General features: G+C 44.0%; 1 protein-coding gene across 1 annotated transcript in view; it reads left to right on the forward strand.

Moving 5' to 3' along the window:
- The window catches only part of LOC311228487 (LIM domain only protein 7-like), a 185,702-nt gene extending 180,183 nt beyond the window's left edge, over positions 1 to 5,519 (forward strand). Inside the window, 5 exon segments of the mRNA XM_084314390.1 lie at positions 119 to 323; positions 1,063 to 1,377; positions 2,483 to 2,591; positions 3,040 to 3,142; positions 4,702 to 5,519. Of these exon segments, the coding sequence (XP_084170516.1) occupies positions 119 to 323; positions 1,063 to 1,377; positions 2,483 to 2,591; positions 3,040 to 3,142; positions 4,702 to 4,724 (755 nt within the window). The 3' untranslated portion in view covers positions 4,725 to 5,519.
- The last annotated feature ends 18,231 nt before the right edge of the window (positions 5,520 to 23,750 follow it).

The following is a 23,750-nucleotide window of genomic DNA, read 5'->3' on the forward strand; positions in this document are numbered from 1 at the left end:
GTAAATGACCTTTTCTAGCTCGGGTTAAAACGGTTCACTATTATCCTGACGTCTTTGGTTCCGGGACTTGTTTATCGTTTAGACAACAACCAACGTGTTCTTCCCTCTGTACCTGCAGTTGCGGCCGGCAACGGGGGCGAGGCTTCATGGAGGGACGCCCAGAAGAAAGGCCAGCAGTCGTCCTCCAAGGCCGAGCATGAGAGACAGATGATCCTGCAGGAGATGAAGAAGAAGACCCACCTGCTGACGGACAACAGCTGGATCCGCCAGCGCTCCATCGCCGCCGCGGTCCCCAAGGAGCCCATCATCCTGCCCATGCGCAGGTATCGTATCACACAGATGTGCACGCACACACACACACACACACACACACACACACACACACACACACACACACACACACACACACACACACACACACACACACACACACACACACACACACACACACACACACACACACACACACACACACACACACACACACACACACACACACAGACATCGAGGCAGATAGGTCAATCTAAGCTTGATTATATCACACCTTACGCTGCTTTCATGTTGTAGGCTAGGCTACTTGGCCTGGGATTGTTTTGATAAAGGACATGTTTGCGGTGTTTTACTGTAGACGTGTCCTTCTGGAGTGAGACGGGTGGTTTTATGGTGTTACTGTAAGTGTAGACGTGTCCTTCTGGAGTGAGACGGGTGGTTTTATGGTGTTACTGTAAGTGTAGACGTGTCCTTCTGGAGTGAGACGGGTGGTTTTATGGGCTTCATTGGTGGTTGTTGGGTTTCTTTTGGTGGTGATTTTTTTTTTGTATAACCACAAACATACTAATAAACTGTAACCTGAATTGTCAACTAACTATATATTAAGTAACTTCAACGGTGTTGGCACTAGTCTGGCTACCAGTCTTATGGTCCTGTTACCAGCCAATGTGGTCCTGTTATTCCATTGAATATTTTCAAATAAATTAACACAAATCAAGATGGGTTCAGTTGACACATTCTAATGCTTATACTAACTGGCTAACGGGGGCTGGCTTGGGGTTGGCTTTGCAGAGGTGAGTCTCTTGATAACCTGGACACACCGCGCTCCACCTGGCGGTCGTCATGGACACCGGGAAGCACCTCCTCCATCCCCAACTACAGCCGGCCTCACTCCGCCCTCTCCGGCCACACCTCCTACATCGGGGGGCCGGCGGCCCGGCCTGCCTCGGCCACCCTGCCCTCCTCCTACTCCATGGGCTCCCTCCGAGGCGGGGCGGGCACTCCCTCGTCCCCTTGGTCCCAGCACTCCCCCACACCCTCCTCCCCCTCACCCACCACCTCCCCAGAGCCCACCTCCGAGTCGGGCCTCCCCCAGCAGCGCAGCAGGTACTGTAACACGCCATGAAAAGCCGGGATGCTGCTTGCCCCCGGCGGTTCAAACAAGATGCCTCCGACGGCTCACGTGTCAAGTTGCCAATAGCGGCTGCTTTACCCTCGGCGGTCATACACTGGCAGCTTCTGGGGCAATATGGATGTCTCAGCCTGTTCATACTGACCTCGTGTTGCTCAGATTAATTCTATTGTATATGTGTCACTCTGTGTCATTTAACCCTTTCACTGCCACACTACCAAAAACGGTTAACCCTTTCCTTTCACTGCGACAATACACAGAAGGTTAACCCTTTCACTGCCACACAACAGCCGGTTAACCTTCTGTCGTGTGGCAGTGAAAGGGTTAATGTCCTGTTAGCAGCACGTTGCCTGTCCTGTTGCCCACAGACGCTGCCCAGTGTATCACCGCCTCAGCGTGGTGGTCAAGAGCCAGCTGTACATCATGCTTTCCTTTTTTCAGTGGTCATTTTTAACATTTAACCATTAATTTGGCTTTATCGTTGTATTTCATTTTGGCAAACTATACACATCTCTCGCCGTCAGACCCAACCGGTTAAAGCATTCAACGCAGCGCTCCTCCGACATACTTTCCCTTATTTAATTCAGTTGCATAGATTTTGTTGAGTTTGTGGCTGTATGTGTGTGTGCGAGAGAGAGAGAGAGAGAGAGAGAGAGAGAGAGAGAGAGAGAGAGAGAGAGAGAGAGAGAGAGAGAGAGAGAGAGAGAGAGAGAGAGAGAGAGAGAGAGAGAGAGAGAGAGAGAGAGAGAGAGACAGAGAGACAGAGAGAGAGAATTATGATGAATTGAAAATGGGGGACCCTGATGTAAAGAAGACGAAAGTCTTTCTCTGGTCTGCATCCCCTTAACAATTGTGTGTATTGAGCCATACTGTATTGTACCCATTCTGCAATCTGTTAATAAAATGTTCAATCAATCAAGAGAGAGAGAGAGAGAGAGAGAGAGAGAGAGAGAGAGAGAGAGAGAGAGAGAGAGAGAGAGAGAGAGAGAGAGAGAGAGAGAGAGAGAGAGAGAGAGAGAGAATGTGAACACACTTGCATACATTCATTCGTATGTATGGTTTTACATCCTGTAACCTCAGGTCAGTGAGTGGAAAGAAAATCTGTACATTCTGTGACAGCGCACTGGGGAAGGGAGCAGCCATGATCATCGAGTCCCTTGGACTCTGTTATCATTTGGGCTGTTTTAAGGTGAGAGTTGAACTTCCACGCCGGACCACCGCGGTCTGGAGATCAGCCCCCCGAGAAACTAACCCCGCCTGAGCATCCTAGACTTAATCTAGTTACTACTAACCATAGTGATCTTTACAACTCCTACATTCTGTTGCTTTCCTAACAATCCTATGCTGGATTCTGGTTTGTTAATCCATCCTGGGGGCCTTGATCTTTCACTCGGGTTTGAGCTGTTGATTGACCTCCCACATCTAACCAGTAATCCTGTCTGACTGTTGTTCATTGTCTGGTGTGTTTTATTCATTCTGTGATTTTTTTCCTCCACTTGCCACTGCTCATGGCTGCTGCTCTACTGTCTATGTATCCCAGGGGTCAATATTTCCTTCCTCTTCTTCATGTGGAGCTGTGACTAGCTGGCTCTGACTGACTCTAACTGTGCCTGTTCTAACCCTCCATCATCCTCCAGTGTATCGACTGCAAGTCCGACCTGGGAGGATCAGAATCCGGGGCTGAAGTCAGAATACGAAACAAACAGCTGTACTGTAACGCCTGCTACATGCGATTCAAAAGTGAGTACATTATGATTTTCTCATGATTGGACCTGGATGACCAGTTTTGGTAACATATGATTTTTGTCATGATTGGACCTGGAGGACCAGTGTTGGTAACATGTGATTGTGTCATGATTGGACCTGGAGGACCAGTGTTGGTAACATGTGATTGTGTCATGATTGGACCTGGAGGACCAGTGTTGGTAACATGTGATTGTGTCATGATTGGACCTGGAGGACCAGTGTTGGTAACATGTGATTGTGTCATGATTGGACCTGGAGGCAGGGGCGTAGCTGGGGGGGGGGGGGGGGTAGCTTAGGATGATTCCAAGGGCCCAGCACTGTGTTTTTTTTTTTTTACTAGACATCACTCAGGTGTATTAATGATGCTCTCATTGATACTATGTTTGTTTCTGAAGTGTGTGTGTGAGATATATAGAGAGAGAGGGGGGGCTTTGGTAGACTATTGCATTGGTCCATTCATTGAAGATGAACGCAATGCGACATCCTTTACTAGGCTCACCCACCAACAGTGCAGGTGCTGAACTGCTGATCCGAATGTATAGGTAAAAACCATATTATGCGTTTTCATCAATAAAAAAATGGCCAAAAAAAATTCTGCTTGCGCGCTTACGCGAGCTCGCATTCACTGGGGGCCTACAAATACATTCTTTCATGGGGCCCAGAATCTGGAGCTACACCCCTGCCTGGAGGACCAGTGTTGGTAACATATAATCTTGTCATGGTCAGTAGACCCACCAGAGATAACAGCTCCATAACCACTACAGTACCAAGCAACGGTGTCTGGATGCAATGGATTAGGAAGCATGCAACTCAATACTTTCTACCTCTTAGTCCTTGGTGCAGTATGGTGTCATGATCAGACCTGGGGACCAGTGTTGATAGTAAATGGTAAATGGTAAATGGTGCATTTATATAGCAGCTTTTATCCAAAGCGCTTTACAATTTTGTTCCTCAGACTCACCCATTCACGCACACATTCACACACCGATGGCAGAGGCGACCATGCAAGGTGCCGACCTGCACATCGGGAGCAATTAGGGGTTAAGTGTCTTGGACACACTCAAGGACACTTCAACACGCTGCCCGGGAGGAGTGGGAATCGAACCGGGAACCTTCCGACTACCAGGCGACCGCTCTACCTCCTGAGCTATCATTGTGTCATGATGATCGAACCTGGGGGCCAGTGTTGATAGCATATCATTGTGTCATGATGATCGAACCTGGGGGCCAGTGTTGATAGCATATCATTGTGTCATGATGATCGAACCTGGGGACCAGTGTGGGACCCTGGCCTGGTTAAATTACATAATATGTACCACTACTATAATACTGTAGGCTATTTTGCATTACTTTTAAGTATAGTTTAATGTAAACCATATAGTTTTCAATGTACAGTAAGTGGTCCCTGAAAGTGGTAATATCATTGCTCACCAGTCTACAAGACCAAAATGTAAATGTTTGCCGAGTTCAAAACCATGGATGAGCAGGTTGGTCTGAAGCCTGTTGTTCTAGGTGCTCTTGTAGTCTGGTATGATTGGTTCCTGTCGTTGCAGCTGGGCAGCCCACCTCCATGTGACATGACTGTGCTCCAGCAGATCCAAGAAGAGACCACCCTTGACAACAAACCATGAATACCGCAGCCATGGCAACCCGCCAGGACACTTGATGACAAGCTTAGATGTATTTGTGTTTTATGATTCTACAAAGCCCTGAGTTGACTATTCGACAAATATCCTATTCCTTCCTTTTTACAATGTGTGTGATTGAGAGTTGTAAGCTTGAGGGGAAAAAAAACTAAACAAACGTATCAGTTAATGTGTTGATATCGTATTAAGTATTACAAATTGTACAAAGCATAAGGGATACGCATGCATATGAGTTTTTAGATGTTTTAGCCAGAAACACTACTCAAGCGTTATATTGTCTATAAGATTATTGATGCAGATCTTTGCTATTACAGTTATTATGAGCAAATTTCAGATACCGAGGAGTTTTCATGTTAGATTTGGGGAATCTTGTGCAGTTTCATCTCCTCCTTGTCTAGGCTTCTTTTCAGCTTAGAGTCTTGTGCTATAAACTTTATTTTTTTTTTCTTCTTGACTAAGGTATTCTTATCATGTCTATGTGCCTTTTTGTTTGCAATGGGAGAAATTATAGACATGAAATTATTTCAAAATATATTTAAATATGTTCATGGTTGGTTGCAGAGCACTTATCAGGAGTTCTCGCTGAGAGATTTGAAAAGAGAGCTTCAAAGTTTGAGCGGTTATTTTTTTCCTGAGAAAAGAAAATCCAGTATGATATTGTATGGTATTGAGGCTAACTTTCTTCAATAACATTTGTAAATAAAATGACCAAAATACTCGTCCTATCTTGACTTTGTTTGCTTTGTTCATTCATACCATACCAAGTGTTTGCATGCATCATTATTATTATTGTTATTATTATTATTATTACTATTATTATTATATTATTATTATTATTATTATTATTATTATTATTATTATTATTATTATTATTATTATTATTATTATTATTATTATTATTATTATTATTATTATTATTATTATTATTATTATTATTATTATTATTATTATTATTATTATTATTATTATTATTATTATTATTATTATTATTATTATATTCTCTTCTGCAATACCAGGCTTATCTTCCCTCCATGTATAATCAGTCTGATCTCCCTTGTCCTCCTCCTGTTCGCTCCAAAGAGTTTATACTTAATAAAATACTCTCCCTTGTGTCTCTGTCTTCCTATCTACTCCTCCTCTCCCCCCCCCCCCCCCTCTCTCTTCAGTGCCATAGTGGTAATGAAAGGAATTTCAATGAGGCTTTGTGCAGGGTTTAGATTAGAATATGGACCTGCCTGCTCTACGGTCTCCAAAGCCAATATGTCATGCATATTTCATTCCCCACACATGCAATACACTTGATTACTCTCTGATAAGCTATTCTCCTATTGCATTCGGCCATTCTATCCATTTAATGAAACGATATTTAGAAACATAATATTCAGTATTCATATGCAAATGAGCTACTCTTGATATATTACTGATCACTCCCAAATGCATTAGAGAAGCCGAGGTGAGAATCTGTCCTCGTCCTCGTAAACAAGAAAGTAGCTTTTTTCTTTTTTTTATCAAATTTTTTTTTAATTTTTTTTATACACAAACCAAGACAAACACAATACCGTAATAATAATAATAATAATAATAATAATAATAATAATAATAATAATAATAATAATAATAATAATAATAATAAACAAGACCTCACCAAACCATAACAATAATCATAACAACAATACTGACAATAGAAATGAAAAGAATTATAAATAAATACAGAACATAAAAATCTAATTATATTATCACAGACACCACAAAAGACAGTTCCTCCTCCACACCCAGCCCCCCACCCCAGAACCCCCCAAGATCAGCACCCCGATCCCTCCTCGTTGCTAGATCATGGCCTTTACTTTCTCTGCCACTGAGAAAAGTAGCTGTTTTGAAGCAACAGCAAAAAAGTAGCTGGGGAGTAAAGATATTTGGGGGGGCAGACGTCTCCCCAATTCTTCCATTTCTTTTTTTTCTCCTTTATTTTAATCCAAGTGCATAGAAAACAAAGTGGGTCTGTGTGGCGCCAAGCACGGTTGAGTGGTCATGAAATCCAAAACCATCTCGTAAGCATCTCGTCCCCGGGAAGCCACAGCCGGCCCTTGTGGGAGGTTCTGACGCGGAAGAATCGAACGATGGGTTCGTCTAAAATGTCGAGTCTAATGGTGCTTTTACATAAACAGCATGCTCGGTTGACCAGAGGAACGAGGTCTGTGGAGAAATTGAACACAGATGGAAGAGCTCGGCTGATACCCCCCCCCCCCCCCGTTACCACCGTACAGCAGAACCTTCTCCTAAACCCGGTGTCAGCTTTCTATGGTCAGCATTGTGAAAAAGACTTTCTGAGAGTAAAAAATGACAGATGTTATTAAAACCATGTCAAGGCCATATATTCTGCTCTTCCATCAACAAGCTACAGCGAGCGGGATAATCGCTCTACTTTTCCATAACATTCGCCTCAAATCTTCCTTCCAAAGATTTGAGTGTGGTTTTGTTTTTAGTTTTTTTCACTCACTTTGAACCAGCTGGATGATGACAGCTGCTGCTCTCCTCAACGCTCACCGAGGCAGCGGCAGCCTACAGGTTAGAGAAACATAATTGGAAGGTCGACAGTTTTATTCCCGGACTGGCAGGGAGAATCAGGACTGGGAGACGTGAATGAATAATGGAACACCATCGAGGTGCCCTAGGGCAAGGCACTTAACCCCCGGTAGATCCATTGGAAGCAGCACAGTGGCCGGCAGTAGGAGGCTGTGGTTTTGTAGGGCAGTTCCCAGGTGTGTGAGAATATGGACGTTTACTTGTATCCGAATACTTTTTCTATCAGGGTATTTCTATTGTCAACTCAGTATAACATGCGGGTACTTCTCTAGCACCACTATTTACAGTAGAGCCACCCAGTGATGCAACAGTAAACTATGAACTCCGGTAAAGGATCACAGTGACACTAATAATCACCAATATACAAAATATATACATACAATCTTTTAGAATAGTATACTTTTGTTTTATTATAGGACCCCATGTTCATGTAACTTGAACCTAATCTAATAATAGTTACTATAATCCATAGAATGAATGTATTGCACTCGCATGCACTTATCTGTGTTTCACTACACACATGTGTGCATGCTTACCAACTGTTCGCCTGTCTTATTGCAACACTACTATCACCGACATCTAAGAAGGGAGATCCCCCCTTGAACGGCCCTTCTAAGGTTTCTCTCCTCCACATCGCCTGTGGTGCATTTTTTCCTATTGCTAGGTTTTAGTGAGTTTTTCCTTACCTTTGCGTGGGGTATGTCTGGGAGTGTTGCATTTATTTTGCATTTATTTAAAAAAAAATTGGACATTATGGTGTTTTTGTTTTGTTCTTGACTTATTGTGATGTTTCTTCTGCCGTGTCCGGCCCATGGGGACATTAACGTGTGTTGTCGGGCCTTACAAATACATTTGATTTGATTTATTGAAAGTATTGAAAGATGTATATCATATCCCGGACCGTATTTTATTCTTAGGCTTATTTTTATTCTTACTCGTGACTTTTGTTTTTGTCTACCTAAATGTTTACTGTGAACGATTTGTAGTGCCAAATTTCCCTCGGGATGAATAAAGTATTTCTATTCTATTCTAACTGAACTGAAAGCAGACATTTGGTACAAGGGGATCTGCCTCTCCTGCGGCTTAGCATTTAGAATACCAACATGATGTGAAAAACGTTATCTGATTGTTTTGTGTCTATATGATATACACCCCACGGGTCCGTTTTGCTACCCTGGGTAAATAAAGATGATACAAAAATTAAAACACCATTCTATGAGATACACCGAAGTGTAAAAGTCATATAATTTTCCTTTAGCTTTGGAATAACACAACATTATTCATGGTTCTCTGTGTGTGTGTGTGTGTTTATTTTTATTTATCCTTTATTTATCCAGGAATGTCCCATTGAGATACAAGATCTCTTCTTCCAGGGAGTGTGTGTGTGTGTGTGTGTGTGTGTGTGTGTGTGTGTGTGTGTGTGTGTGTGTGTGTGTGTGTGTGTGAGTGGGCGTGCGTGCGCATGCGTGCGTGCGTGTGTGTGTGTCTGGGTGTCTAGATTCTATTACAAGTAGAGACTATCTTTGCCTATTAGGTAGTCTTTTTGTGTACGGCCGAGCCGGGGACAAATGCCGAAGGCTCGGTGTACCTGGTAAGTAATAGAGCGACGTCCCGTTTCCCCCAGGCTCCCACTTTACCCGCTAATAGAACCTGTGAGGCTCTGATATCTAAGAGCCCCTCTTAAAGCAGCATATGGACAGGCTGCCGCTGAAAGCGTACTATTCACTCTTGAGAAAACATCAGGCGTTAACCCACCTGCGATCTGAATTGATTCTATAATTAGTCATGTCACCGCAGACGACATCTCACCGGGCCTGTTGCCATGGTTTACAAGCTCCATGCGTCTGAATTCAAGATGGGTTTAGCACAGGGATTAAGGAAGGCCCACACTCACATTAAATTATTATTCCACCCAAAAGGCACAGTTAAAGCATCCTCATTCATAGTCCTATTATATGTTTTGGAATAAAGAAGTTCTATTTCATAATTCTGCCGTTACTAGGGAGAACTTTTATATTCTGGATGTGACCATGTTTTTTGTATTGTTATTATTACTATTATTATCAAAGATGACTGTAAACAGGAAGAAATGTATTGGGGGAAATGCTATTTCCTGGTAGTATAGTATAGTTGCATTAGTATTTCCCTCTGTGCTGGGAGACTGTGAATTAGATATGAGATGTGAAGGTGGGTAATGTCTACTAAAGCCAGAGAGGCTATTCAAAGGATGGATATTTCCCCTGCAGGATGAAATCCATATACTACACATCCTCCAATCATTTCAACAGTAGCCCATGTTGAGGAAAATACTTTCCAGCTAAAGGTTTCCTTTTCATTGTTGGTTCTGGTGACACACACCGTTCTGGTCATCAATTCTGCCCCTCAGATAAGGAAACGTTTATTCAGACGCGGAGAGAGATTGTTCCTCTGACCTTTTGTGCAGTGCGGTGTATATCAGCCCCGATCCCTTTCTTCCTCATTACGAATGCTGACTCTAAATCTTATCTCCAGCTCACAAAAGGGTAAAAGCTCATTCCAAACAGATTAAACCACAGGACATGTCATGGACGGCATTGATCGGGTTTACTCTGGGAGACTCAGCAGCAGCATATGTGATTGTGTGCCCCCCCCCCCCAACCCCCCTTTTTTTTTTTTTTTAATGTGCACAGTAGATACTGAAGTCACATGAATCCACACTCTCACAGCTACTCAATGCGAGAGGCCAATTTCCTCTAGATGATTATTAGACTTGATTTATGAAGGTATCCCCTATCCCCCTTTCCTCTCCTTTCATCTCATGTCTTCTTCATGTCTGCGCCTCAATGAAGGAGATCGTTTTTACCCTCCTGTTCCCAGTCGACAGCGTTCAGTAGGAGATGAGGCCCAGAGGGGCTCCTATAGGTATTCCAAAAAGCCTTCCAAGAAGCATTACACATCCAGGTGTAGGAATCAAACAGGCTAGAGAGAGAAAAGCCAAGACAGAAACATCCAGTGCTCGACTACGGCTGAGTGGAATCCCAATGCTACAAACGGCAACAGCAGCCCCTGTGATTTCCATCTGTGATCTCACTCAGCATTCCAATTTGTTTTCCTTCCTCTTCTTCCCCGAGCTTAGTGGGGGGAAGTATCACACGCATTGAAATGCGTTTGATTTGCTTGTACATTTTGGGTGGAAGGGAGGAGGAAAAGTGTAGGGAGTGTGACATGGCATCTGAGTGATAAGGAAAACGTGGCCACAGCTGGAGCACCCAGATATGCCTGAGAAGTCATTATGCCCAGTGTGACAGCAGGGGACCGGGTCCCCGCAGGCTCTATTTTAATTCACCCTGCCTCAGTGTTGTGGCTGAGCACAAACTGGAATACTGATTCTCAGTTAATTCTCTCACTCTGGCATTTTCAGCAACGAGTGTGTTGAGACGAGCAGACACTTTGATTATAACCTGTCATTGGCGGCCACAGGCTAAGAACTATCCTCCTTTCTCTTTCAGATTGAGCCAATTTTAGAATGTAAGTAGTGCAATAATCGAAGACTGACATGAGACGTGTTACAAGGTACAGTGTCTGCCATGATGTCCAGTGATCCGCCAGGAAGACATTCCATACTGCACAAAAACATCAATGCATTAATTCATTCAATTGAAAATTTGACGCTTAAGATTTACACAGAGGAGGGACAACCCTCTGTTACAGTGTTGTCGGGTATTCCATAGTCATCATCAATGGTCATCAAAATCATTTACAAAGTACAAGAAAGAAAAGAGAAAAAAAATATTAAAATAAATAAAACTGTACTGTAAGAATAGAAAAATAGATTCCTTTAAAACTGCACACACTCGGGGGCGCCAGAGTGGCGCACCACGTAACGCACTGCAGTGCAACGCAGCCGTCCCGGGTTCGACTCCCGGACCCGGCGACCTTTGCCGAATGTCCTCCCCCCCATATCTTCTCCTATCCTTCCTCTCTGCCGGGTCTGTCCAATAAAGCAATAAAATGCCAAATAAATCATCTTAAAAAAACACTCAAACACAATTTAAAAACAATTAGTGTGTGGCGACCTGTTTGGTCTGCTAATTCTCATTTCTGCTAATCATTAGGAAGCTAGCTCTATTTCCGTAAAAAAAAAAACTATCTTTTGCTGGAATTTACTGGCAAGAACGTTCTTCTGGTATTTAAATGTACATTTCTCATACGTATACCACTGTCCTATCACTGTCCTGCCACTGTCCTGGGGTGTCCTGTCACTGTCCTGGCATGTCCTGTCACTGTCCTGGGGTGTCCTTCCACTGTCCTGTCACTGTCCTGGGGTGTCCAGTCTGTCACTGTCCTGGGGTGTCCTTCCACTGTCCTGTCACTGTCCTGGCTGTCACTGTCCTGTGGTGTCCTGTCACTGTCCTGGTGTGTCCTCCTGTCACTGTCCTGGTGTGTCCTCCTGTCACTGTCCTGTCACTGTCCTGTAGTTTCTGCCTTCAACAATGCCAAATTCTTCTACTAGTCTAACGGCAGGTTTGCATGCAGGCTTGATTTGAAATGCGGCTAAATCATTCACTGGCCACCAAGCTGATAATTGCAATACCTCCCCAATTTAACAAAATGACAGGGGCATCATATTTAAGCACATCACAGGACCTCAGAAGTCCGCTCCCGACACAGCCTTGTTTTTGTGCCTACCCTGTAGGCATCACCTGTCACTCAGCCACAGAGTTAATTAGAATTTTATCAGAGAGAGACTTAAAAGGGTGGACTGACACATTCTTAATCTGTCCTTCATTTCATGTCAAGGAAATCGTTTTGACATTTGCGCTACAGAGATGGAGAAATGGCTTTTTTTCCCCTCCCAAACCCCACCACCCCACCTGTACGCACACAACGATAATGAGTTGGCGCACAGAGCAAGTTTCATCTTTTGTCATTTTCATTCCCATGTTTTACATTATAAATTTGCATTTCACACTTGTCATATTGCACTTCACAGCGAAGTCAGGTTTGTTCCGTTGAAGCTATAGATAAAAGATTGATAACTTACTTACGCCAATCGCTCCTTTTGGGAGAGCATAGGCCATCGACAACTGTTCACCAGGGTCCTCTGTCCTGTGCTTTGCTTTCCAGCTGTTTCCATGTCAGTCCGCTCTGTGTGATGTCTGTCTCCAAGTCCCTGCGCCAGGTGTTCTTGGGCCGGCCTCTTTTCCTTTTGCCTTGAGGGTTCCATCTAAGGGCCTGTCTGGTGGTGCTGGTGTTTGGTTTGCGTAGTGTGTGGCCGATCCATCCCCACTTTCTTCTACTTTCTTCTTCTTCTCTTGTTTTGTCTACTCAGACAAAAACAATTGTCTGAGTTATATGTATTTCGCAATAGGGACAAGGCTATCTATCTATCTATCTATCTATCTATCTATCTATCTATCTATCTATCTATCTATCTATCTATCTATCTATCTATCTATCTATCTATCTATCTATCTATCTATCTATCTATCTATCTATCTATCTATCTATCTATCTATCTATCTATCTATCTATCTATCTATCTATCTATCTATCTATCTATCTATCTATCTATCTATCTATCTATCTATCTATCTATCTATCTATCTATCTATCTATCTATCTATCTATCTATCTATCTATCTATCTATCTATCTATCTATCTATCTATCTATCTATCTATCTATCTATCTATCTATCTATCTATCTATCTATCTATCTATCTATCTATCTATCTATCTATCTATCTATCTATCTATCTATCTATCTATCTATCTATCTATCTATCTATCTATCTATCTATCTATCTATCTATCTATCTATCTATCTATCTATCTATCTATCTATCTATCTATCTATCTATCTATCTATCTATCTATCTATCTATCTATCTATCTATCTATCTATCTATCTATCTATCTATCTATCTATCTATCTATCTATCTATCTATCTATCTATCTATCTATCTATCTATCTATCTATCTATCTATCTATCTATCTATCTATCTATCTATCTATCTATCTATCTATCTATCTATCTATCTATCTATCTATCTATCTATCTATCTATCTATCTATCTATCTATCTATCTATCTATGAATGAATGAGTTTATTTATTTCAAACATACATTTTTAACAAATGAAATAAATAAATAAAAATTTAAAAACAAAAAAGCAAAACGGTAATGTTCGAAAAGGAGTAGGATGAAGTGTAAACTATCTTTGTCCGTCCGTCCGTCCGTCCGTCCGTCCGTCCGTCCGTCCGTCTGTCCGTCTGTCTGTCTGTCTGTCTGTCTGTCTGTCTGTCTGTCTGTCTGTCTGTCTGTCTGTCTGTCTGTCTGTCTGTCTGTCTGTCTGTCTGTCTGTCTGTCTGTCTGTCTGTCTGTCTGTCTGTCTGTCTGTCTGTCTGTCTGTCTGTCTGTCTGTCTGTCTGTCTGTCTGTCTGTCTGTCTGTCTGTCTATCTATCTAAATGGTTTAGTCAGATAAGATGCAGTTTAAGAACACAACTGCTTCAAAAATCAATAAACACCCTCCCAACAGCATCTTAGTCTGAGGTAAAGTTCTCCAATGTCAGAATTGACATTAGGGTTGAATTAATATAATTCCTGTCAGGATATTATAAGACAACGTGTGTTGGCCTGGACTCTGGTCAGCCTGATGTGTACAGGGTAGTTGTCAATAGCATCTGGTTATACAATCTCAGATCATGAAGCAAAACACAATGTTACCAAGTGATTTTTCTTCTCTATTCAGTCATTTGTTTCGCTATAACTCTTTTTTGTTAAATTTTGTCCAGTAATAAGATCTATGTTCACCTTTATAATCACCTTAGCAAGAACATCTGTCACGTCGATGTTCTCCACTAGACACTAGTAGATGTAGATTATCATAAGAATGAATAAATATCATATTTATCATAAATATCATAACATAATGACTATTTCTGAGTTCATTTGGTTTGGTAACCTACTGTAGCCTTTTTTATTATTTTTTTCTCATTCCTTTTTTTTCAGGAACGTCCACGTCTCTCAAATTGATCAGCTGGGATCTGAGCACCGCTGCAATTGCTCTGGGGAAAAAAATAAATACCTTTTCCCACTAGTTTGATAAGATCTACGTTAGACGTGACTAGCAGAGGAACTGAACTATAGGCACCACTTCTCACAAGTGTGTAATTAACTTACACATTATCGTCATGGAAAAGATTGCTGAAGTGTGGATAGCGAGGAGCAGAGGGAGGTTGGGTTGTGTAGATCTGTCATCAGACTGAAGGATCTGATGCTATCTCTTGCATGCGTCACTACTCTCCTTAATGGCTTTTAAAAGCCCTTTTACATGTGAATGTTTTCTCATACTATAGGTTACTATATACTATACTATATAGGTCGGTTGGTCTAGCAGCCACAGGCTTCACCCTAGGAGGCTGAAATTGGCCATGCAGGTCAAGTGTGTGTGTGTATATGTGAGTGTATAAAAGGGGGCGTGGCAACGGGAATGGCCTATCACAATAAGGTTGCCGCTATTGCGATTTCGCACTTGTTCTTGTTTGTTTACATTTGTTTGTCAGCTTTGTGTAGAACTATACTTAGAAGCCACGCCAGTTAACCGTATGTGTTTGAAACGTATTGGTCTGCACCTTGATCCAGAGCCACATACACAAAGCATGAATGAATGAATGAAAACTTTATTTAACAGATTGCAGAATGGGTACAATACAGTACGGCTCAATACACACAATTGTTAAGGGGATGCAGACCAGAGAAAGACGTTTGTCTTGTTTACATCAGGGTCCCCCATTTTCAATTCATAGTGACATTTATGACATACTCAACACATAATCATGACATTTATGGCATAGGGAATATACATGACATACAGGTATATAGTACTGTTACATTTGTGACATATACGATATGCAAATATACAGTACTGTTACCCATAGATCCTGACAGAGAGTATATACATATGATGGGGAGAAGACTGTACATTAGGAGGGGGTGGGTGGGTGGGAGAGAAATATACATATGGTGGGGAGAGAATATATACATACGGTGGGGAGTAGACTGTCTATTAGGAGTGTCTATATAAAGTGAAGAATCACTTTATAGTCCATATTTGTTTCTCGCAAGTATTTAATCAGAGAAAATCCCACGCCCGACACGGAAGAACTGCTTTCTATATTCCTTCATTTATTCTGTAGCGGTGCAATGAACAACGTTTCAAACATTTCCCAGTCTCAGGTGTCACTCGGCTTCTAGTTTAGAAAATGTCTGTTTTATGCCTGTAGCATATGTTCCCCTCGGTGTACCAGAGGGAAATATGTCGGCGTCTAACTTTGATTGAGGTTGCATGCCTAACAAAGTGTGTACTCACTCATGTCAACAGCAGAAGCTGGCACAAGTGTACAGTACAAACGCACTCACAGGCACCCACGCAATATCACACAGCCACAAACACACAGCACGTGTGTGCACACATAAACACACACCACTTCACTGCTTCCTGCTTCTGACACCGCAAGCTGCCTTTCACTGCTGCTCCTGCTATTACATGAATGCTGCTTTAATCGCTACACAAGTTCATAGATCATAGTTCCTACGGTACCTCCCTGGAACCTTTAATTCTATTATTTACATCCGTTAGTCGGAGCGTCACCTATCATTAGCCTAGTTTAGCTTGGCTTAGGTATCACTATAGCTTAGTCGCCTAGCCCCATTAATTACTTGTAATTAAAACATGTATATTCCCTCACCATGGACATGTCTCCCTGCAAAGACTGCTGTGGACATCTATAGACGATTGCCACACTTGAGACAAAGATATGGGCGGCTAGGTGGCGCAGTGGGCAAGGCGCTCGCCACCAACGCAGGAGATGCTGGGTTCGAGCCCAGCTCTCGGCGTTGCTACCAGGGCCGTAGCCAGGGTTTAGAAATTAGGGAGGTCCATTTAATTTTTTTTTGGCCCAGACCGGCCCACTATAATCGGTCGGACACCACCCAGCCAGGGTTTAGAAATTAGGGAGGTCCATTTCTGGCTTGACTAGACATAAGGAGAGAGAGATGATTACAATGAACTGGTACATTCAGGTCCAGAATTATTGGAATTCCCTGACAACGATGTGCAAAAAGCTGTACAATTTAAACCATACCATACTGGTAATGAGCAAATAGTTGTTTATTCAATTAATGCATGGAGCTGTTCCATTTTATACTAACTTCATTCATTCATTCATTCATTTGGTACTAACTACTCAGTTCATACAGATTTCAAGTATCCAAATATCAATGATGAATATTGCATAAGGTTTACACAGTTAATAGATCACCTGTTTGTTTTATATTCATGCTCAGAGGAGTAATAGTTAGATCTTTGTATGTGTGGTTTCAATGGTGTGCTTGTTTGTTACAGCCGGCCACTAGGGGGCAGCGTCTCATTAGTAGTGGTGATCAGCTTAGATGTGACGGTCACTCTGGGCTTATTTTAGCCAACGCAATTCTGACCAAATAACGTTATCATTCATATTATTATCGACATCACCATGGCAGAGATGGCACATACAAACTACCTCAGGTTCTTCCTCCAGCTCACCGTCCCTCCTCGGCCCTTCTGCCTGGCTGGCTACCTGAGGCTGTGTTGAACAACTTGTTGCTGCACCTGCACTAGTATTATTGTGGATGACGACGTTGAAGCAGCAAACATGTCTGTGATTTTATTATATTTTTCAGCATCCACTAGTTTTCAGATTTTTTCCGCCGGCAATTTCTGTGCACCCCCTTCAGTTTCTCCATTTTTTCCTGTTCCGCATCTGTTCTTCTCACACGAGAACACGAGAAACAGGTGAGAGAGGGGGGGGGCTTATTAAGAGATGTGATTGGGCCGCAGCACGCATAATGGGCCGCTGTTCCCAGCCTAGTGGGGGAGGGGCTTAGTAAGAGATGTTATTATTGGGCCGGCCGAGTGTCAGTCAGTACCAAATGGGCCGGTCGTTGACCAAACGGCCCCTGTTCTGCATCTCAACGGCCCACGCGCAAATAGTTACCGAGGTCCGGACCTCGGTGACCTCATAGCTGGCTACGGCACTGGTTGCTACCAGCTTGGCTGGTCGTTCATACTAATACAATATTGGCAGTGTTAGGGGGTGGGAAGCTGGTGGGTGGGGATCGGACGTTGTGGACAGCGAATCCTACAGGTCGGTTGGTGCGCCTGTGTAACGGGGAAGCCCGTGAGTCTATCCACAGTCACAGAAACAGGGGTGTTGACAAGTGACTGTGGCATTACGGGCTGGTAAGTTAAACTCACTTCCTCATAACAGGGTTAACAGACGCATAGGTACGGTAGTTAGGAGTGAATTCACTTCTTAGTGCAGCGGCCTGTGTCGTCGCCCGCGGCGCGGGAGCCCCCTGTTCGACTCCCCCTCGGGACATTAACATTTAACATCAACACAACGCAGACCAATATGATCCGTCACAGTGGTGCCCAGTGACCCGGATGTCCTGAGGGGCGTGAGTTTAGGGAGGTGAGTGTAACGGGGAAGCCCGTGAGTCTATCCACAGTCACAGAAACAGGGGTGTTGACAAGTGACTGCGGCATTACGGGCTGGTAAGTTAAACTCACTTCCTCATAACAGGGTTAACAGATGCATAGGTACGGTAGTTAGGAGTGAATTCACTTCTTAGTGCAGCGGCCTGTGTCGTCGCCCGCGGCGCGGGAGCCCCCTGTTCGACTCCCCCTCGGAACATTAACATTTAACATCAACACAACGCAGACCAATATGATCTGTCACACCTGCGCAGTAGAATCAGGAAAGTATCCCTCTCACGCAGACCCTCGCCGCTGAGAGATCGCGCTGTGCAGGTGAAAAGATGCGACGGCTGCCTCCTTGAGTACCGGAGGGGACACGTGATGCAAGGCTTCGTCCACATTGCAGCCGGCTTGTGGGAGGCATGGCCTAACAGCGTTCGAGACAGGGGAGGGTAGAATTGGACAATACGAAATTGGGGAAGGGAGAAAAAATGTAAAATGGGGAGAAAAAGTAGATAAAAAAAAAGACAAAAAATATTTAATCTGGAAGAGCAGGAAATTACAATCCCATGGACACCAAAGGTGAGGATGCCGCCAGGAAAGCCAGGCTCTCAGCGAACTCAGCTAGCTGACGCTAACCCCAGCTAATGCTAACCCCAGCGAACGCTAACCCCAGCTAACGCTAACCTCAACTAACGCTAACCCCAGCTAACGCTAACCCCAGCGAACGCTAACCCCAGCTAACTCTAACCCCAGCTAACGCTAACCCCAGCCCCAGATACAGAGGACGTCTGGCAGAATTTAAAATAGACTCAGATCTAAGCTTTAACCTGTTAAGCCGTAAGATGTCCATAGATGTATGATTTGGCCATAATAAGGTTAAGGTCAAGTTCAAGGTCAAATATGAATTTATAATTAAAATCGATTATCATTTATTACTGTATCTACGAATCCTTCTGTTTAATCATCTTCCCTTTATTCATTTGCTTAGACTTTCTTTACACTTGATCTCAAGACGGTGGTGAATGAGCTCAGTGAGCGAAATCAAAAGAACCTCAATGTTTGCATGGTGTTATTCACTGGCACAGATGCAAAAATAAATCATTTATATTCTCCTTTTTTTCCATTACAATTTACTCAAGCCTAGTAACAGACACAATATTTCTGCAGAGTAGAAAAAAGTTACTGAGTTACAATACAATATACAGTACAACTGAGGGATGAGGTACAACTTAGGGTAAGGTGCAATGAGGTATGAGTTGTAGTGCAAATCTCTTTACCAATAAATACAAAGTGTCTAAAGTGGGTAAAGTGGGTGCTACAGTGAGTTGTTTGTTTAAAGTGAGTGTGTACCAGGGTTTCCGTTAGAAAAAATTGTTGCCGGTCTCCGTGACCTGCAAGATTTCAATCTACCGGACAAATGAGATTAATTCCGGTCATAGTTTATTGAGCTTTAAAACAATTGATATGCAGGCTATATAAAGAATGGCATCCTCAAGGCATGTAGATTTATAATATTATTACTTAAAACTAGGCTACTTTTGCGTATACAGTCATTAATATATTCCAAATAAAATAAGTCCCTCGATACTCCGTGCTGCTGCTGACTTGAAATAAAATAGACCGCGTATGTGGGCAGTCGGTCCGACACTAAACAGCAGTCTGTTATAATCACATTTTTATGAGCTAACTAATTCCGTTATATTGGACATTTGTATTAATTATATACATTTACATTTACATTTAGTCATTTAGCTGACGCTTTTATCCAAAGCGACTTACAAGTTCTGTACGACAAGCCATCAGGAAGGGCACAACTCTATCAGCTGAGCAACAATGTTCATCAAAGTGTTGAGTGCTACAGTGTAGGTTAGTTTATTAGGACAAGTGCATGACAGTACGGTTAGTTAGGGTTAGATTTTTTTATTGTTTTTTTTTTTTTATTCAGATAATGGTTGAAGAAGTGCGTCTTTAGTCGACGGCGAAAGATTGGACGTGATTCGGCTGTCCTAACTGGGGTGGGTAGTTCATTCCACCATTGTGGGGCAAGGACTGAGAATAGGCGACTTCTCTTTGATGACCCTCCCGGAGCTTGGATAGGAGTAGGTCTGAGGCGGCCAGAAGATGCAGAGCGTAGGGGTCTTGAGGGTGTGTAGTTAGAGACCATTGACCGGAGGTAGGCGGGAGCGGTTCCCTTTGCCGCACGGTATGCTAGGTCGAGGGCCTTGAAGCGGATTCGTGCAGCAATGGGGAGCCAGTGCAGGTCCCTAAGAAGTGGGGTGACATGGGCCGACTTCGGTAGGTTTGAGATCAGGCGGGCCGCTGCGTTCTGAATGAGTTGAAGAGGCTTAGTGGCAGTGGCCGGGAGGCCAGCGAGCAGTGCATTGCAGTAGTCGAGGCGGGAGATGACTGTTGATTGGACGAGGAGTTGGGTGGCTTCTTTTGTCAGGAAGGGGCGTATCCTTCTGACGTTGCTCAGGAGGAATCGGCAGGTTCTGGTCGTCGCTGCGATGTGAGCAGAGAAGTTCAACTGGTCGTCGAGGACAACACCAAGGTTCTTGGCGGTCGGGGACGCAGTCACAGCTGTATTCTCGACTGTGATTGAAAGGTCGGTTAGGGGGGAGGATTTGGCCGGCAGGTGGAGCAATTCTGTTTTGCTTAGGTTCAGTTTGAGGTGGTTGGACGTCATCCAGGCTGAGATGTCGGACAGACAGGCCGAGATCCGCTCAGAGACGTGGATATCTGAGGGAGGGAAGGAGAGGAAGAGTTGAGTATCGTCGGCATAACAATGGTAGGAGAAGCCATGAGACGTGATAATGTTACCCAGTGATTTAGTGTAGAGGGAGAAGAGAAGGGGTCCTAAAACCGAGCCCTGGGGGACACCCGTCCGCAGGGGGCGGGTGGCCGACAGGGTCCCTCTCCATGACACTTGGTAGGAGCGGTCATTGAGGTATGATGACAGCCATGTCAGCGCAGAGCCAGCCACTCCCATTCCTGCGAGGGCCGCAAGGAGGATCTGGTGGTTGACTGTGTCGAAGGCTGCAGATAGATCTAGGAGAATCAGGACAGAGGAGAGGCCTTTCGCTTTTGCTAAGTGAAGTGCCTCTGTGACCGCAATGAGGGCTGTCTCTGTGGAGTGACCAGTCCTGAAGCCTGACTGATTAGGGTCTAGGAGGTCATTCTGTAAGAGATAAGCAGTAAGTTGGTTGGATACAGCACGTTCAAGTGTTTTAGAAAGGAAGGAGAGAAGAGAGACAGGACGGTAGTTGCCTATGACGGTAGGGTTCAGGGTTGGTTTTTTTATGAGCGGCGTGACTCTGGCTTGTTTTAGGGAGGTGGGGACCACCCCCGAGTTGAGTGAGGAGTTGATGGTTGCAGTTAGGAATGGGAGGATGTCTGGTGCTATGGTCTGGAGGAGTGGGGAGGGTAGCTGGTCCAGCTGGCAAGTAGTCGGACGGTTTGACGTTACCAGTGTCAGGGTCTCTGCTTCTGTAATGGGAGAGAAAGATGACAGAGTGAAGGATGAGGTTCTCGATTCAGCATTTGGAATGGGTGGGGGTTGGGAGAAGGAGCTGCGGATGTTCTCCACTTTTTCCTCAAAGAAGATCGCAAAGTCTTCGGCAGAGAAAGATGAGGGAGGGGGGGGTGGGGGGGGAGTGAGGAGGGAGGACATGGTAGCATGCAGTTTGCGAAGATTCTTGGCAGAGGCCTCGATCCTATGGTGGAAGAAAGAAGCTTTGGCATTAGTGATGGTTTTGGAGAATGTTAACAAGAGGTTGTGATATGTGTCGATGTCAGCAGTGAGGCGTGACTTTCTATACTTCCTTTCAGCTGCTCTCAGGACCTGTCTTTGTTCTCTCACTGGATCTGTCAGCCATGGACTGGGTGGGGAACGGCGGGCAGGTTTCTCAACGAGGGGACAGAGCTTGTCGAAGGAGGTTGCAAGGGCTGAAAGGAGGGTGGAGGTTGCCATCTCTGTGGAGAGAGCAGAGAAGGTGTCACTCAAAGGTAGAGCGGATAGTATGTCAGAGGAGAGGGTGGAGGGGGATAGGGAGGGCAGGTTGCGTCTGAGTGAGACTGTTTGAGTTGGGGTGAAGACCTTTCGGTTAAGCATGAGAGTTAGTGAGAAGGATATGAAGGAATGGTCAGATACATGTAGGGGAGTTACCGTGGTGTTAATGATGCTGGAGTTACGGGAAAATATGAGATCCAAGGAGTTGCCTGCTTTGTGGGTGGGAGGCATGGCAGTGGGAGTCAGGTCAAACGATTGTAGGAGGGAGACTACTATGACTGACTGAGATGAGTCAGGCAGGTTGAAGTCGCCCAGTAGAAGGAGAGGGGTACCATCTTCCGGTAAGGAGCTAAGAAGCATGTCCAGCTCATCTGTGAAGTGATCGAGTGTACCTGGAGGGCGGTAGAGTGTAACAATGGTGAGATTGAAAGGATTAGAGACAGATACTGCATGATATTCGAGAGAGGAGAGTGACAGTTCTGGGAGTGGTGTTACGTTTGTAGCCCATGAAGGAGATGTCATGAGGGCAGTGCCTCCACCCCGTCTGGAAGGTCGAGGTGTGTGAGTGAAGTTATAGTTTGTAGATAATGCTGCAGGTGTTGATGAGTTATTGGGGGTTATCCAGGTCTCAGTTAGAGCCAGGAGCTGCAGATTTAGACTATGGGCGTAGGCAGTAATGAAGTCAGCTTTCTTGACTGCTGATTGACAATTCCATAAGCCTCCCCGTACTGTGACAGGTGTATTAGTGGCTGTAGGAGGGTAGGAGAGATTAGCCGGGTTGCTAGCAAACTGGCGTGGATGGGTAGAGTCAGTTCTGGAGGAGCAGATTGTGGATATAGGTATGAGACACATTGTCTTGTCAAGAGTGGCAGGGAGGAAGTAGAGAGATAGCAGTGTGGGAGGGAAATATAGGATTATGGTGTACTTAGCACTGGGTGGATCGGTGGATCCCTCGGCGAAGAACTCCAGGAAAACTCCTCCTCTTTGTCCCTCTTCGTTTCTCGACGCTTCGCTGACGCTACACCAGCAAGCCTTTAAATCACTATCACTATCACTATCACTAATTAGTGCTGTCTTAACACCTGGCCCTTAATGGGGGCACTTAACAAAACAAAATGGCCGTTTTAAACACGCCCCTTTAATCAAGTCAGCTGGTTCCTCACTTTTAAGATTCACTAATAAACTTAAAATGGCTTACCCTAGTTTTCAGTATAAAGCAATGTTTCTCAGTGAGTGTGTCCTGTCCTTCCTTAACAGAGCCCAGTACAGAGTGATTTCAACACAGTGTGGACCTCTGCTTTTAAACAGGGCAGGCTCTTAATGGCTCACTCAGCAAATCAGATGCTACTAGTAAACAGGAAACAGTCCCTTAATGGGGGCACTTAACTAAACAAAATGGCCGTTTTAAACACGCCCCTTTAATCAAGTCAGCTGGTTCCTCACTTTTAAGATTCACTAATAAACTTAAAATGGCTTACCCTAGTTTTCAGTATAAAGCAATGTTTCTCAGTGAGTGTGTCCTGTCCTTCCTTAACAGAGCCCAGTACAGAGTGATTTCAACACAGTGTGGACCTCTGCTTTTAAACAGGGCAGGCTCTTAATGGCTCACTCAGCAAATCAGATGCTACTAGTAAACAGGAAACAGTCCCTTAATGGGGGCACTTAACTAAACAAAATGGCCGTTTTAAACACGCCCCTTTAATCAAGTCAGCTGGTTCCTCACTTTTAAGATTCACTAATAAACTTAAAATGGCTTACCCTAGTTTTCAGTATAAAGCAATGTTTCTCAGTGAGTGTGTCCTGTCCTTCCTTAACAGAGCCCAGTACAGAGTGATTTCAACACAGTGTGGACCTCTGC

This window comes from Notolepis coatsorum, assembly GCF_963971535.1.
Source record: "Notolepis coatsorum genome assembly, chromosome: 5".
Taxonomy (NCBI): domain Eukaryota; kingdom Metazoa; phylum Chordata; class Actinopteri; order Aulopiformes; family Paralepididae; genus Notolepis; species Notolepis coatsorum.